Consider the following 15,466-nt stretch of genomic DNA (forward strand, 5'->3'; position numbering starts at 1 on the left):
ATAGTTCTGCTTGAAGATCCCAGTTCAAGTCCAAGGGTAGATGATCCAATGCAATAATACCATACTATTTTTGGAGAGAATTGTGCAGTACTGTCTCAAGGGCACAGCGTTTAGTTGAAGCAGCATTGTTTGCCATTTGAGCTTCTGACCTTAGAAGTATGCTTGCCTTCCAGTAAGAGAAGAAACAGGATGAACAACCTAAGGCATGAAAGAAAGAATTTTCCTCAAACCAATTAAAACAAACAAACAAAAAAAACCAGTCGAATACAAAGGACAGAAATGGATAATTGCAGAGGAGAAAGGAGTCTCAGGAACTTGAGGTGTTACTACCCCTGGCAGACATCAGAAACTGTAAAGTTCAGTGCAAGAGGAAAGTCCAGCAAAGAAAAAGAAGAGGCATCAGCTAGGACTGGGAATGTATGCAGACTATATCCAAAATGACAAGGGAGAAGATAATTTAAGTATAGAACTACCTGAAAGGTGAATAACAATGAGGGGGTGGTGGTCTAAAAGTCAGTGGGGTGTTGAGTTCTTCTTAAAAAAAAAAAATACAGAGTATAGACCCAAAGTAATCAGTATTAAATATGTGATTATTGGGGGGAGAGAGGCTTTTAAGCTTTTTGACTTTTATTTAAAATAAACATGGCATTGTTTAAACAAAATGTAAGAAAAATGTTTCTAAAAGAAAAAACTGATTTGCTCAAAAAGTAGCCAAAAGTCAGTAATGTTGGTTGCTTTTATTTTGCAAAACAAGTGTTGAGCCAGTTTTCAGCTGGAAGAATAGCTGGAAGCTATTTGCAAAACTTCACTTGTTCAAATATTACTTTTGCTAGATTCTTCAGCTTTCTTAGATAACATATCCCAAGCATATTCTGCATTTGCATCACGGACCTAGCAGTCTGGATAAAGTTTCTGGAGCTGAAACATTACAATTACTCCGAGTAACTGGAGCGTGGAATACAGATCAGCTTGAGTCAGAAAACCCTTTGTGCCTCCCCCACTTTTGTGCATCCCTGAGCCTGCAAGTGTGCAGGCTGATGTCATACGCGGAGCAGCAGTCCCCGAGTGAGCAGCTCGACTGGGAAGGTTAGCACTAGGAAATTAAAAGCTGCAGTCGAGGGGTTGCTGAGGCAAGCTGTGCCACGACGCTCTCAAAATGCGGTGCCTGTGTGCAGTCCTCAGACCCCTCAGCAACGATAGCTCCTGTTCCATCTATTACAAACAGAGACCTACTTCAGAAGTGTAAGTTGTGAATTCAAACATTTATTTTAGTTCCTGAATGTGTGTTCCTCCAGTTTAAATGACTTCGGGTTTTTTTGCTTTCTGTTACTGTAGGCACATCTGAACTTGTTTTATTCCCTCTCCCCAATCTGACTTGCAGCTTTTAGAGGCAGCTGTGCTAAGAAAGATTTGAATATGTTAATGTGGCTTAAAGACACTTTTTGTAGTGACTTCTAAAATAACTTCTGCTGTGAACTAACTTTAGTTGGGAGAAGTGGGAGAACTCTTCAGCTAGAGCTTTTGTGGGTAAATGAAGCACAGTGCTTTTGTATGCTTCTCTGCTTTTTATTCTGTAAAATGACGCAAGTAGTGAATTGAAATCTCATCTGCTTCTTTCTGAAAAGGTACTTACATAGGCAGTTGTGACTGAGTTGATGATTTAACTGTTCAAAAGTTTTTCAGACAAATCGATATATTATTTTTTCTGTTTTTTTAAAAAACAATATCCAGTTTAGTTCTGGGGCAGAGCTTTATTTTAGCATGTACTGACTAGGAAAGTGGTACTTGTAAGCACTGGTTGAAATTGTGACATGAAAGAGCCATTGTCTTTGTCAAAGCAGCTGTGCTCTTAAGCTAACAACAGTGATTTTTTTTTTAAGCTGCTATTAATTAAGAAACTGTTGTGAACTGTTGTCATATTCAAACAGTGTTCTAACCCACCCCTATTGTATTGAAAGGAAACCTTTCCATTACGTTTGTGTTTTATTTGCCCTTTATGAATAAACGAAGGACATTCACTTTGAGCTAAAGTAATGTCCGTTTTGCCAAATAGTTTTTGTTCTCGAAGCTGCAGAGGTAGCAGGTTGGTTTAGCTTGAGCAGCCTGGTAGCAGGGGCTGCACCATGACGCTGCTTGAACAATATTTTTGCTCCTATTGTGTTGTGTGTGTGTGCCTGTGTTCATGCTGGAGTTTGAACAAGCTAGCATGTCGAAACTTGTCAGGGCGACGTATAGAAGTGTATGAAAGAAAACATTGTCCTCCTGGGAATGTTGGGAGGAAAACTACGTAATTCGGTTTTAATTACACCTATTAACACTGCGCTGTTTAAAAGGCTTCCTGATGATGCCATTGTTAAGTGTGTTTCTCAGGACGTTGTGTACACTTCAAGAGAGCCGAGGTTTAAACTTGCTCTGTGGGTTCTCACACTGTGATTAAGTGAAACCGAGGAGATAAACAGCAAAGTGTCCTATGTTGGAGAGCAGCGACTAGTGTGGCAACTGCTGTAACCTTGCATAAGGACAGAGTGTTTTCAGTTAAAGACAGGACTTGCAGAGAAGACAGAGGAAAAAAGACAGCATGTTTCTTTGTATTTTTTTTTGTCAGGTTGCAAAGTAGTGGATTCTCTGCAGTGAGCTTTTCCCGGTTTTCTGACACATCTGTTTCACAATGCCAGGCTTGGGAAGAAAAGGGACGGTGGTGATGAAAATCAGCGTGAATGTGGGTGGAATGGATTTGGTAACCATAGTGTTCCTCCTATTGTGGAGGCATTAAATAATAAAAATAATTAAAAGAAGAAAACAAATGCATTGTGTTAGGGGATAGCTCAGCAAATGCCATTTATGTAATGCATTTGTATGCACGCAGCAGCATGGAGATGGCCAAAGTAATTAGGGACGGGGATTTTTGTGTCTTTGCAATCTAAAGCTGAAAATCAGCATTGCTGAGAACAATGTTGAATTGAATGGCCTGCGGTATTCATGGTTGGCATGTACTGTAAAACATACTGGCATTTCGGAGAAGAAAAGTTGTGTGGACGTGTACGGATTGTGCTGCCTGAAATGGGAAAGGATAGCCGATAACGAGAAAGGAAATAGTTTGTACAGTTAGGCTGTAGGGGCTGCATATCTGGCTGAAGCAAACAATGCAAAGAATGAACACTTCCTTCCTGTTAGTTCTTGTAGCATTACCTTTAGTGTCTGTCACTGAAAAAAGCCGTAGGTGAAGGTTCTTCGCAAGTACCATATGTACCCTATGGTGCTGACGTGGATTTGGGATGCTTACAGGGAGAATTAATTAACAACAAAGAAAGCAGTGGTGTACACGTGATCAATGCCATATACAGAGCAAATTGAAATTTTAAACCATTGAATGTTTCGTGACAGAAGGGCCTTCACATGTGAGCTTTGCTGAAGCTTTGTGTGGAAGTTGGCTGCTGTGCCCTCATTTGTCCATCCTGTCACCCTGCTGGAAACAGCCGCATCCCCTTAGTGGATCCCCTTAGCTGCATCCCTCCCCAGTGCAACTTGAGGCCATTCCCTCTAGTCCTATCACTAGTTACCTGTGAGAAGAGGCCGACCCCCAGCTCCCCACACCTTCCTTTCAGGTAGTTGTAGGGAGCAATAAGGTCACCCCTGAGCCTCCTCTTCCTCAGACTAAACAACCCCAGCTCCCTCACAGGACTTGTGCTCCAGGCTCCGGACATGCTCCAGGGCCTCGATGTTCTTGTACTGAGGGACCCAAATTAGCCTAAATCCTGGATGAACAAGTAGCTGGTAACACTGTAAACCAACCTAAGTGTGAGTAGAAAGCCTTAGTTCATGGAGGTGCCACCAGAATCAGTCATCAAGTTGTAAAATTGATGCAGTTTTTATGCAGAGTAAGGGCTGTTCATAAGAAAGCTTAAGGCAAATAGGTCTTGAGGATCTAGATATTCGGTGGGCAGCTTTTCTTCTGAAATCTAAACCGAAGCCAGGAAAGTACTCAGGCTTATCTGTGTTGCTTTGTAATAATCTTCCACACGATTTACTGTAGGAGGTTTTTCAATGAGTTTCAATTTTGGCTAAAAGCTGACCGAGTCACAGGCTGATTTCGGGAGGCCTGGAGTTGCTGATACACCCTGATCGAGAGGGGTGGGGAAGGGAGGTCTGCCTCCTGGAGCTGTGGCGTTCTCAGGTGTGCTGAACCCTTCCCTCTGCGTCTTCGTGATGCAAAGCAGGTGTTGGGAAACTCCTTCCCGTCTGCTTTCTTGGCTGTGCTGGTCCGGAACAGCAGAAGCGCGCACGTGCGCTGAGAAGGGCCTGGGCCGAGCGTGAAACTCTCTGAAAGAGGTGGTATTAAGGTTATGCCCTCCCTGGCAATACAGAAGCAGTATTGAATGTAATTAAACGAGATAGTGTAAGTAAATACCACTTAGCTAATGTGAAGATAAGTAAAAATTGGAGTTATTTCTATGGAGGAGTGCTTTCTGTTCTATGAAGCTGGGGAAACTCTTAGCAGCCAGGAGGAGGGAGATCTAGGTAGGCTGATGCATAAAGCGCTTGCATGAGGTGGGAAAGACTCAGTTCGTGTTCTTGGCTTGCCTTTTTTCATCTATTCAGACAAATGGCACTAATAAACAAACTCTTAAGTTGTTCTGAAATCAGAAGGGATCGAGAGGGTGGACAGGCAGGGTCTCTTTTGTCTTAATCTGTGATTTTATGTAGCACACCTTGCTGATATTTCAACAAGTGTATTTTGGTGTGTTATGGCAGTGTCCTATCAGTGTCCTTTTTATAGGGAAACTGAACAGATCAAATTTGCTTTCATTTCTGCATGTAAAATATGACACTGTTTCCAAAGTTTGGAGGTACTTGCCCTTTCCAAATGTTACCTAGGTTTAGATTTTTGTTAATGGGGCCATAGTATACAAGTAAGTATTCCTCCTTTCTTGATTTTTGATGTTTTACTGTTACTGAAAATAACAAATCTAGTGGCTGGCAGAGGCTTCCTTTGAAAAATGAGACTATGTCAACAACCAGGGAAGTGAAAAATATTGTAAGTCATGACTTTTGGGGACATACTGTTGTTAATCACCTGAAAGTAAAGATTTTTGGCATAACTTAACGTGGAATTTGTGTGTCACATAAGAATATAACAATTGCTCAAAACATGAACAACCTCATCTACAGATGTCTAGGATGACATAGGTTGAACGCAAAAAGATTATTTTACTAAGTGGCTTTCTGAATTTTCTTTATTTAGATTTTGTCTTCAGGATCACATGTACTTCTGCAACACGTGTGTTTTAAAGCCTGGAAATAAGCCCAGGTGCTGCTGGGCTTCCTTTCCCTAACGAGAAGGCTGATTTTATTCCTGGCCATTTAAACTCTTGGAAAATCTCGTCCTGGACCTTAGTTTTCTGAAGTATTTGCTTTTTAAGGAAGCTGGGAATGTAGATATTGTAAGCTTCCTTGATAGCAAAGTCAGCATAAATTCCTGTGAGTGTCAAGCTGAAGGGCTGTGCTGCAAAAGAGTTCTCGGAAATGATCCAAGTATGGAAAGCTGTGGATAGGGGATGTAGCAGTTCATGATACTTGGAGCGTGTGGGTTTCTTAAACCAACCTTGTTGTCAAAACAAGCACGTTGTATAATTATACCGTCTGTGAAACCCTGGCTCCTATGAGGATAGACTGCACACCAATTACTATTGGTGTGGCTGCTGGTTAGCTGGTCAGTAGCCCCTGGGATGCATGATACGAGGTCATTAAGTGCCTAAGTGTGGGAGGAAGAAGGTTCTAAAACATTCTGTGCATTCGCATTAGTGCTTGCCACCTTAAAAACAGCAATGCCCACCTGACTGAGTGTGGAGCTGTTCTCTAGTTTACTCCTGGGAATTACCTTTTTAAACCACCTCTAAGGTCAGATGTCTTTTTACTAGAATAAAGAGGTAAGTAATAAAATATTGTGCAAAGGCTTTATTCTATGACTTTTGCTTGAAAGGGGTAGCATTTAGGAGCTGTCTCTGATCATCAGTTGCCTAGAGTGGTGGGTGCAATTCCATTTCTGCTCCCTGGATTAATGGTGGACACCGGATTGACAAGTGTCTTTCTGCATTAAACAAAATACAGGAGCAAACTGATGTCAGCACTTACGTTATACTTAATTTTGATTTATTTGGCGTTTTGTTTTACTAGCAGAATTCATTGTAGGTGAAAGCCTGAAGTGAAGAATCTAATGCACTTCTAATTGTTTTGGTAACTTGATTTTAATTTGCTTAAATATCTTGTGTGCACAGTGAGGAGCTAGGAGAATTCATGGAGATGAAAGGTGCCAACAGCCCTGGGATCCTTGTACTGACCACAGGCCTCAGCAAACCTTTTATGCGTCTGGATAAATACCCCACATTACTCAAAGAACTTGAAAGGCACATGGAGGTATATCTTATCAGCATTTATGTTCCAGCTTAATGATGATTTGACAACAATTATTTTAAAGGTACATGTCAAACATGATGGGACCCAAAATTATCTTTGTTTCCTCTTCCTTCAGCCTTCTAAAATACAGGCTGCAATAGTTTGAAACGGTGCAGTAAACTTCCTGCAAAAGCTAAATGTTTACAGTAAAGCTAGCCAGAGAAGCTAACCTTCACTCCTAGAACAGCCTTGCACAGGCTTTGGTTGACTCGATGTTGAGTTCATCTCCTGCACACAACTTGAGGCTACTTTATCTTGTAGGAGTGCTGCTTCTCATCTTAGGACCTCAACCTGTTGGACACTTCACCTTGACTTCTACTGAACACTGTCCCAAAATGATCTTTCCAATGGGGGAAGGTGTTTGAGGAGCTACTGTTTCTGCATTTGCATTTTATAGGTTAGATTTGTGGGGTGTGAAGGAGGGAGAGAAATAGAAGGCATATGGGTCTTCGTTATGTCACATGGTTTGTCAGTCAGTGACAACAAGACATGCTAAGCTGTAAGGAATGTGTTTTTTGTGACAAAGAAAGGTAACATGACAAATAAAACCCTTTAAAATGAACACTTTCCTATTAGGATTTCAAGTTGGAAAGCAATTTCCTTTGTCCAATAGTTCCTGTAAAATTTTCTTGGTTCTATTTTAGGCATAAGTAGCAAAGTTGTAAATGGCATTTTACTTTTATTACAAGAAAGATGACTAGTTTTTGATATAAGAGTAAGAAAGCTGTGAAAAGAGAGTAGGTAGATCTAAAAGCTTTTATAGGATTATTTGTATTTAGTTAAGCCTTTAAACCCTTTGTTATTATTTTTACTAGAACTAAATCTTTTATTCTGTGCTTTTCCCCTTGCTTTTAGGATTATCATCCGGATCGTCCAGATATTCAAAAATCCATGACTGCCTTCAAAAATCTTTCTGTAAGAGTGATGAAAAATAGATAATATGTATATTTTCAGTATAGTGTTTTCTAATTTCATCTCCTTCCATTGCTTTTAAAATGTGGAGCTTTTTTGTACACTTTTGTAAAAGAAATTTTTGTGAAACTTCTTTTGAGCCCTGGAAATTAATGCAGTTTATGGGCAGAGCTAAGGATTGCAAGCTGTGGGGGAGTTACAGCAAATAGACTATTGACAGAAGAGCCATGCAAGCATTCTGCAATTCTCAGTCTGCCCTCTCACTTGTGCTTTATTTTCCTTTCTATGAGTGCAGGCATGACTAATGACCTAAAGAAGGGCCACAACGCTTGAGTGTATTTTTAAAAAAAATTTCGGAAGTGCATTCATTTTAGTGGAGTGAACGGATGAAAAGGAAAACACGAGAGAAACTCTGAAGATAGGAACTTTCAGCAGTAATCAAGGGGATAAGCCTGATTGGAACAAATGAGCTTTTTTTTTTTAACTAAAAAAAAGCGCAACTGCAGCAGGCATATGTTTAATGTATTCTAAGTTACAATAAACTTGTATGTTTCCTGCTGGAAGTGCATGCTGCTGGTCACCTGGCATTTTTTACATTTTAAAGCAGAAATTTATTGTTACCTGTGTTCAGAGGAGGTTTGGGGTTTCCCCATTCTCTTGAGTACTTCACAAATGAGATGACAGTTCTGAAAAACTGAAGTGAGATGAGTGTGAGTACAGCTAGTAGAGCAGGTTGGCAAGAAATGTAATAAAAATAGGAGCACATGGTTACACACAGTGTTTGCACAATTGGCATGGCTCTTTACTGAAGAAGGGGTATACTTCGCATGTAGTGATGTGTACTTAGGACAGCTGTGTTACTGTTTTCTGCTCTAGCCCAGCTGTTTTTCTTTGAAGAACAAAAATATAAAATGTAAAGAAAAGGGAAATTTGAGAAACAGGGTTTCTCAACTATAGTTTTCTCAAACTATAAATTTGTAATTGAAATTAGTGTATTGAAAAGTAATACAGAAGATAGCAAAACTAGTTTTATAAGAAATACTGGTAATGGTCATCTAAATAAAAATGCTTCAAATTAGCTACTGTCTTCTGTGTGCTACAGTGAAAACAGTAAATACAGCTGTAGTGGTATTTCTACTCTTAACCATGTTGATGGCATTGATAGAGATGATATTTTTGCCTGTATTTGCTAGGCACAGTGTCAAGAAGTACGGAAACGGAAAGAACTTGAACTACAAATACTAACAGAAGCAATCCGCTGTTGGGAGGGAGAAGATATTAAAACACTTGGCAATGTAATTTACATGTCCCAGGTCATGATTCAGTGTGCTGGAAGTGAGGTAATGTAGTTCTCATCTTTACTGTCAGTCTATCTTTCCCTATTGTAATTATAATTCTCTCTCTATATATACACACACACACACATAAAATCATGTAGCACAACATTATATATATAATTATGTAGCAGAAATAAACAGTGTTTTGAGATACTAATCTAGAATAGAATCTTTCTCCATTGTTTTAAGGCTTTTATAACAAAACAGAAAAAACTACTTGAAGATGGATGGTCTCATCTGTAAAACTTACTGAAACGTGGCCAATATAACACTTGAAAAATCATCTTATGATGTTTTTTAGGTCTGTTTTTGAAGTGCGTAATTAAACAAGGTTTTCCATATGTAGTTATATTACAGGATCATTTCACAAACAGTTATAACATATTTAAATAACTATTACAGTCATACTGTAAGGTGCATGAGGCCCATTTTGCCCTCACTGTTTTGGGAATTTTGCTGAGGTAGTACATTTTTGAAATACAGGTTTGAAAAACAAATGGTTTTGGAGAAATGGACTAAGAGGAGATGTGAAAAAGTCAAAGGTGACATTGCAAAGTGTGGGTGATTTTTAAAGAAAAAAAAAAACCTACCAGAGATAACATTCTAAAAGATTTTTAAAGCAAGTGCTAACGGAAGAGAAATGTATACAGATTACTGACATGTTTTTACTGTAGGCTGTTCTCCTGTATAATCAATTATGCTTTGAACTTGTTGGGGGTTTTTGAACTGCAACCTCATTCAATTTCCTCCCGTAGAACAAAGATTTTGATGCATATGAGGAAAGACAAAAATGTTTTGCAACTAAATACTTTAAAATTCATCACCTGTTAATTTTCTATCAGATATTTTGCTAGGTATTTATTTAATAAGATTCAGTAGTACTCATAGTGCATCTTCTGCAGTTGCCTCTTGTCTTAAAAAAAATAAAAAATAAAAAGCCACCACAATCTCATTCTGATTAAAATGTCAAATGTAATAGACTTCTAGTAGTTTCCACATATATTACAACTTTGCTTTTCAACTAGATATCTAACAGTTTAATTTGTGCAAAAGCAATTGTTTTCATTTCTTTTTATATGACATAAACATTTGTAAAGACCTACTGAAAAACTAATAGAAACATTCAAACTTGATAAGGACCTGTGTTGTATTGCAAAGATGTTCGGAATTGAGACAGTGACTTTGAGAATGGATGTATTTGTTTTGTCATTAAAATAAAAGCTTTATATGTTAATGCTTCTTTCTGTAAGTGTTCGTCTATACCAGTTGAGTAAATTTTCTCCTCTTTCCATAGAAGTACTTCTCAAAACAAAAAACTAAGGACAACCTCAAAAGTGAAACCAGAATATTAAAAACAGAACGAAGCAATGAATATTTTCATTATGAATATGAGCATTATTACTGTTCTTTCATAATCTTTTTCTAATTCAGAACTTAATCTGACATTATAGAAAAATCTGATCTCTCCGATTTAAGAGACACCAAGTCTTGACATTACAGTAACAGCATCCATCCGTGTTATATTAACAAATATATCCAATATGTGATTTTGGTTTTGCTAAAGTCAGTGAAACTGTTATCAAATTAAACACCGTCTAGGTGAAATACTGGCCTTAAAATTTCTTTTTAAAAAATTATAAGGCTCTACTCTCCAGCAAGGGGTTATAGGCATGTGTTACTAGAAATTTTGAAATAGAAAGCTAAATAATCCTAACTCTTTTTACATTTATGGAGGCTTAATTTTGCTAGAGATGAATGCTTGTGGAATAACTATAGAGTTGTAACATTGTTGATAGTTTTTAATAATATAAAATATAAAAAGTGGGGAGGAAGCTTGTGATGTTGTATTTACTTTTTCATTTTCTTATTTTTAATAAGGAAAAGAATGAAAGGTATCTTCTTCTCTTCCCTAACATATTGCTAATGTTGTCTGCCAGCCCAAGAATGAGTGGGTTTATCTATCAGGTAAAGTAATATATGTACATATGTGTATAAATGCTGGGAGTGTTTTTTTTCCAAATGTTTCATAGAAAACTTGGAACGATTATTAAAATTCTGTGTTTACAAAGAGAAAAGGTAATTTCTGGAGTAAGAACTGTTCATCTGTGTTTATGAAGTCTAGAACCTTGGATTTGACTTTTTTGCAGCTGACAACTTCTGTGACCATCAGAAAGATGTTTTTTTTCCATCTCTATGCTTCTTGGTATTAGCTAATGAGAGGAAGAATTGATAGCTTTTTAGAGCTACATTAGAAAAGGATTCTGTTGTGCAGGCTCATTAGTGATCCTTCTGACTGCTGCTTCAATCTTACCAAAATTACACAGGACTCTTTAAGCTCTTGGTGGTGCAAGTTAGGCTGGGTTACCCTCTAGTTCTTTAGGTGTGTCTACAAATCAGCAAAGCACTTCTGAAATGAGTCTTCTAGTTTTTCCTGTTTACTGACTCTTGAGTCACAGTGTAGGAGTGATCTCAGGGCTCACCAACTGGATTTCCTCTGGACGAAACTGAACTAGAAGGCATGCTCCAAAAGTACACTTGATCTGCTTCAAGTACTAATCGGCATTCAGTCCATGGCACCAACCTAGAGCTAGCCCAACGTACTACCACCTAAAACACCTACAGTGTGGCCTTCAGGCCCTTAGCGCTGCCAGATATTTTACTTCACAGATCCACTACTCACTCCTGGTAGGTGGCCGTTAAGCACTCTAGCAAGTTTCCTAGCTGAGTACTTGCTCTTGCATCCTGACTGTAGTTCCAAAAACCTCCCAGGAGGTGAAGTTAGAGCCAGTGCTTACTCCACAAGTTTCTGAAATTTTTGTAAACGTTCTTCAAGTATGGCTGTGTGATTCTGACATCACAGTAAAACACCAACAGCAAGGGAAAATGAAACAAAAGTTCTAAAAGGCGGCCCAAGATCCCACCTGGTTTAAGTACTTTTGTAAATCACTTTTTCAAGCGTTCTGTTCCTTTTTCTCAAGTAGTGATTCATCTGCCACAAAGGAATGCTAAAGGTTTGTAGTTCAGGGTTCTTACGCAGTTGGCTATATCCAGTCACAAACTGTGTGACTCAAAAATTCATGTTTTGGATTCATGATAGTCAGATTTATCTAAGACATGTCGTTCAAATACATAATCAAGCTTCTGTTATTTTTGTGCTGCTCTTAATAACTTTTAGCTGGTGCTTTATCCTGACATGTATGGAAAAAGATACTAGAAAAGGCAGGTGAGTGCTAGATCCCAAGTGGCACAGCCATAATTCCTGATGACGGAAGGTGCTTCTATTACAAAGGCAGCTGAGTGGAAATTTAGTGTATTAACAAACAATACAGAATTAACCAATAAATCTGTCAGGCTTAATTCTGCTCTCCTACTTTTAAATTGCATATACTTTCTTCTTTCTCCCTCCCATCTTGTCCCTCAGGTGGACATGATTGTTCAGTAAATAAGCAATTTTCTGTGCACTTGCCTTCAGGTTCTGCTCAGGATATTCATAGCCCTTTCTTAATGTTTACCATCCAACCCTCTGTTGAATACAAAATTGTTGATTTCTTCATAAGTTCTAATGTGATTTTCCTGACACTATGAACTTCTCAAATCCTAATGTCTGCATTTTCACAGCAACGCAAAAGTGTTTCATTACTTCTTACGCTTGAGACTGTGGCTTAGAGCTGTGTTGGGAATACATAGCATGTGCTGTCTCGTTCTTTGTTTTGAGGTTCTTGCCCCAGAAGTGGGATATGGGCAGATGGTGATGTAGCTCCCTCAGTCATTCCAAGAGAAACGATGTCCTTGGAAGCAACATCTTTACATGCCTCTTTTCCTGATTGGTGCATGTCTACAAACAGGGAGAAATGAGCATTTCCCGATCCTTACAGTTTAGGTGTAGGCTGCAGCTTCTTCAGTTTACAGTACACCCTCCATGTATTTCTGAATATTCCAGTTATCAGTAGGCTTCAGCCATCCTGGTTCATAGTGCTGGTATTTACCACATACTGTAATGGACTAGTGGGGAGTACATTTATCCATGGTTGTGGATACAAACTATGCAAACTATATTTTTCAAAAGAGCTTCACAATTGTTTCTTGAAAGAAGGGGAATGTAAGTTGTTTGCGAGTTTGTTTCAATTTTCTGTGTTTTGCTGACCTTGTACTTTTTGTCTCCATGCGGCTCAGGTGATCTTTGTTCTCCATCACCAGTCTTTTGCCTGGTGTGTCCCTGTATTCCCTTTGCACCTATGTCAGCATTTCTTGCACCTCACAGTGTGGCTGTATGCTCTGTTGTTTATGAACCAGAAGAACCTGAAAAACAGAATTTTAGGCTGCATTGTAAGGCACAATTCTACCGTGTTCCCTTCATCGGAGAAGCTATTGCAAGGAAACTTTATTTTTGGCATCTTGGGCTTCAGCATGCTCTTGTGCATACAGAATACTAAGTGGTTTTAGTTCAGCTTATAAGAAGCCTTTGTCCATCCGGTAGTCATTTAAATAAAATAAAATAAAATCCCCTCCATTGGAGCCAAAATTCCTGAGTACATAGGATTTGCACTTTTGCCAGCATGTGCTGAATAGTGTTTCTGTGCAGAAGAATACAGGATCTGTCTTAAAAGAACTTTAATAAAAGTTGCATTTTTGGTAAAGCCTTTCATCCTGACAATATTACATCTTATCTGTTCTTCTGTGTTTCTAAATGGACAAAAAGTTATCCCAAACGGACTTTTTTTTTTCCCAGAATGCTTGGTCTTAAAATGAGAATAGGTTATCTTCTGCAAAATTAATGTGTTCTTCTGAAACTTTAGAAACTTTGAAGATGTTTTTACTGCTTTTGTTCTTTTTCCCCAAATATTTGAGAGTGAATTTAGTAGTGGCAGGGATATCAGAGAGGAAAGTCTTCAGTATAATTGAAGGATGTGTTTAATGAAATCTTCCTTTCTAAATGTACCACAAACCTTGTTTTGAGAGCTAATCAATCAGTTTGCAAACAAATGTGATTTAAGATCAGTCACCATTGCCTCTAATCATGTGACATGGATGACCCTGAACATCTAAGTTCCCAGAACTTGAGGCTATGATGAATAACCACTGTTACATTCATATGGATTCATATGAATCCATAGATATTAAATAGTCTCATTAAAGTCACAGGTCTCATTTGTAGAAGTTGGGCATTAAAACTTCCATTGCAAGGTGTCTGTGTGGATTTTAAAATATTTTAAACCTATCAGTACGTGTATGTGTTTTTGCCAGTATACTTTGTGTATAAGTTCATTCAGAGCTTGTAATTACATATTTTTTACATGGTAATGGTTTTGTTTGTTTTGGATATAATTTCAGTGCTACTGCTCTTTTTTTCGCAGGGAAAACTGCCAATGACCGGAATGACTATCACAAAGCTAGAAGACAGTGAAAACCATAAAAATGCATTTGAAATATCAGGTATTGTCTGGAAGTATTTTTATTTGCTATTTAATGTTTCAATATCAGATGTTCTGTCTAAACATAGGAAAAAACTTTCTCATTCTGAGGGTGACTGAACACTTATCACAGGTTTCCCAGAGGTTGTGGTTTCTCTGCTTGGAGATACCTAAGAGACTTAAGAGCTGTCTTGATGTGGTCTTGGGCAACCAGCTCTAGGTGGCCCTGCTTGAGCAGGGGTGTTGGACAAAGTGACCTCTAGAGGTCCCTTCCAGTCTCCTCAGCCATTTTGTGATTATACAAATTTGGTAAGGCATCTACCCAGAGCCTCACTTGAAAATTGCTTTTTAATGCTAGTGTTAAGCAGTTAACAAACTGCCTTTGTATGCAGTTCATTCCTAGATTTCTGTCTTTTAATTAAGGCAGTAGCCTTGGAAAAGGTCCTTCATTGGTGAAGCAATTCAGACTATGCTACTCTTTGGAAGAAAGGAAATTTCAGACGGTACAGAAGAGCTTTAATCAAGGGCTTTGCTTTAGAAATAAATGGTCAGTCTCTTTACTGAGAGACTGTTAGTAGCTTTGCTAATCGTGGTTGCAGTTGTGCTTTCTTTGGGTATTTTCTGTCTGGTAAGTAGTTTGTTTCAGCATGTAACTTAATTTTGAAGAACAGTTCCTGACATCAGAATCCTAGGAAAACACACTGGGAGAAGGATCTACACGATGGAGATTCATACCTTCATTTGTTTCCTGGATCCATTCTGCCCTCAAGCAGGTTGCATTTCAATAAAAGAATTTTGAGGCTCTCAGGTGGCAGGTGGTATAGCACTCAGTGCTGTGAGGTGGAGGGGAAAAAGCTGTTGATGTTGCTTGTTCTTCTGAGATAATAGCTCCGAAGCTGACCTCAGATAAGGAATTTGATGGGTTAAAATGGAGTTAACTGTAGAAATTAAAGTAATCCTGGGTTAATCGTCCTGCTGCTTTCCCAGGTGACTTCTGCCTCAGTTTTAATACTAGATTCAGACTGACTTTCTACCTTTTCTGAATGGTGTTCTATCACTTGTCCAATACTGTAGCTTGCAGACTAAAGAATGACATTGTAGGCTATATGTTGGCTTTCCTGGGGAAGATGGAGAAGCATAAGGCTACTAGATTGTACCTCTAGACCTCAGGATGAACCTGTCACCTACATCTATTTCTTATGATAAATGTTGTGTTTAATTATCAAAAGTGGGGAAGAAAGGTAGAATTCCTTTGCTTTGTGGAGCACGGAGGAAGTGCTATGACATGGAAAAGTGAGATGCTGTGGTTCTGAAAATCCTGGGTAAAATTTTTTCTTGGTACTTAGGGGTTAT

The 15,466-nt window shown here is 38.6% G+C and overlaps 1 protein-coding gene across 9 annotated transcripts in view; it reads left to right on the top strand.

Annotated features, from left to right (window-relative positions):
- Nucleotides 1-15,466, top strand: part of ARHGEF7 (Rho guanine nucleotide exchange factor 7) — a 121,294-nt gene that overhangs the window by 78,971 nt on the left and 26,857 nt on the right. For all 9 annotated transcript variants that reach the window (XM_083826195.1, XM_083826196.1, XM_083826198.1 and 6 more), the window contains 5 exons: nt 6,276-6,414; nt 7,309-7,368; nt 8,559-8,705; nt 10,581-10,667; nt 14,057-14,135. In XM_083826195.1, the coding sequence (XP_083682321.1) occupies nt 6,276-6,414; nt 7,309-7,368; nt 8,559-8,705; nt 10,581-10,667; nt 14,057-14,135 (512 nt within the window). The remainder of the gene's footprint in view (nt 1-6,275; nt 6,415-7,308; nt 7,369-8,558; nt 8,706-10,580; nt 10,668-14,056; nt 14,136-15,466) is intronic.

Source organism: Anser anser (genome assembly GCF_964211835.1).
Source record: "Anser anser genome assembly, chromosome: 1".
NCBI classification, from domain to species: domain Eukaryota; kingdom Metazoa; phylum Chordata; class Aves; order Anseriformes; family Anatidae; genus Anser; species Anser anser.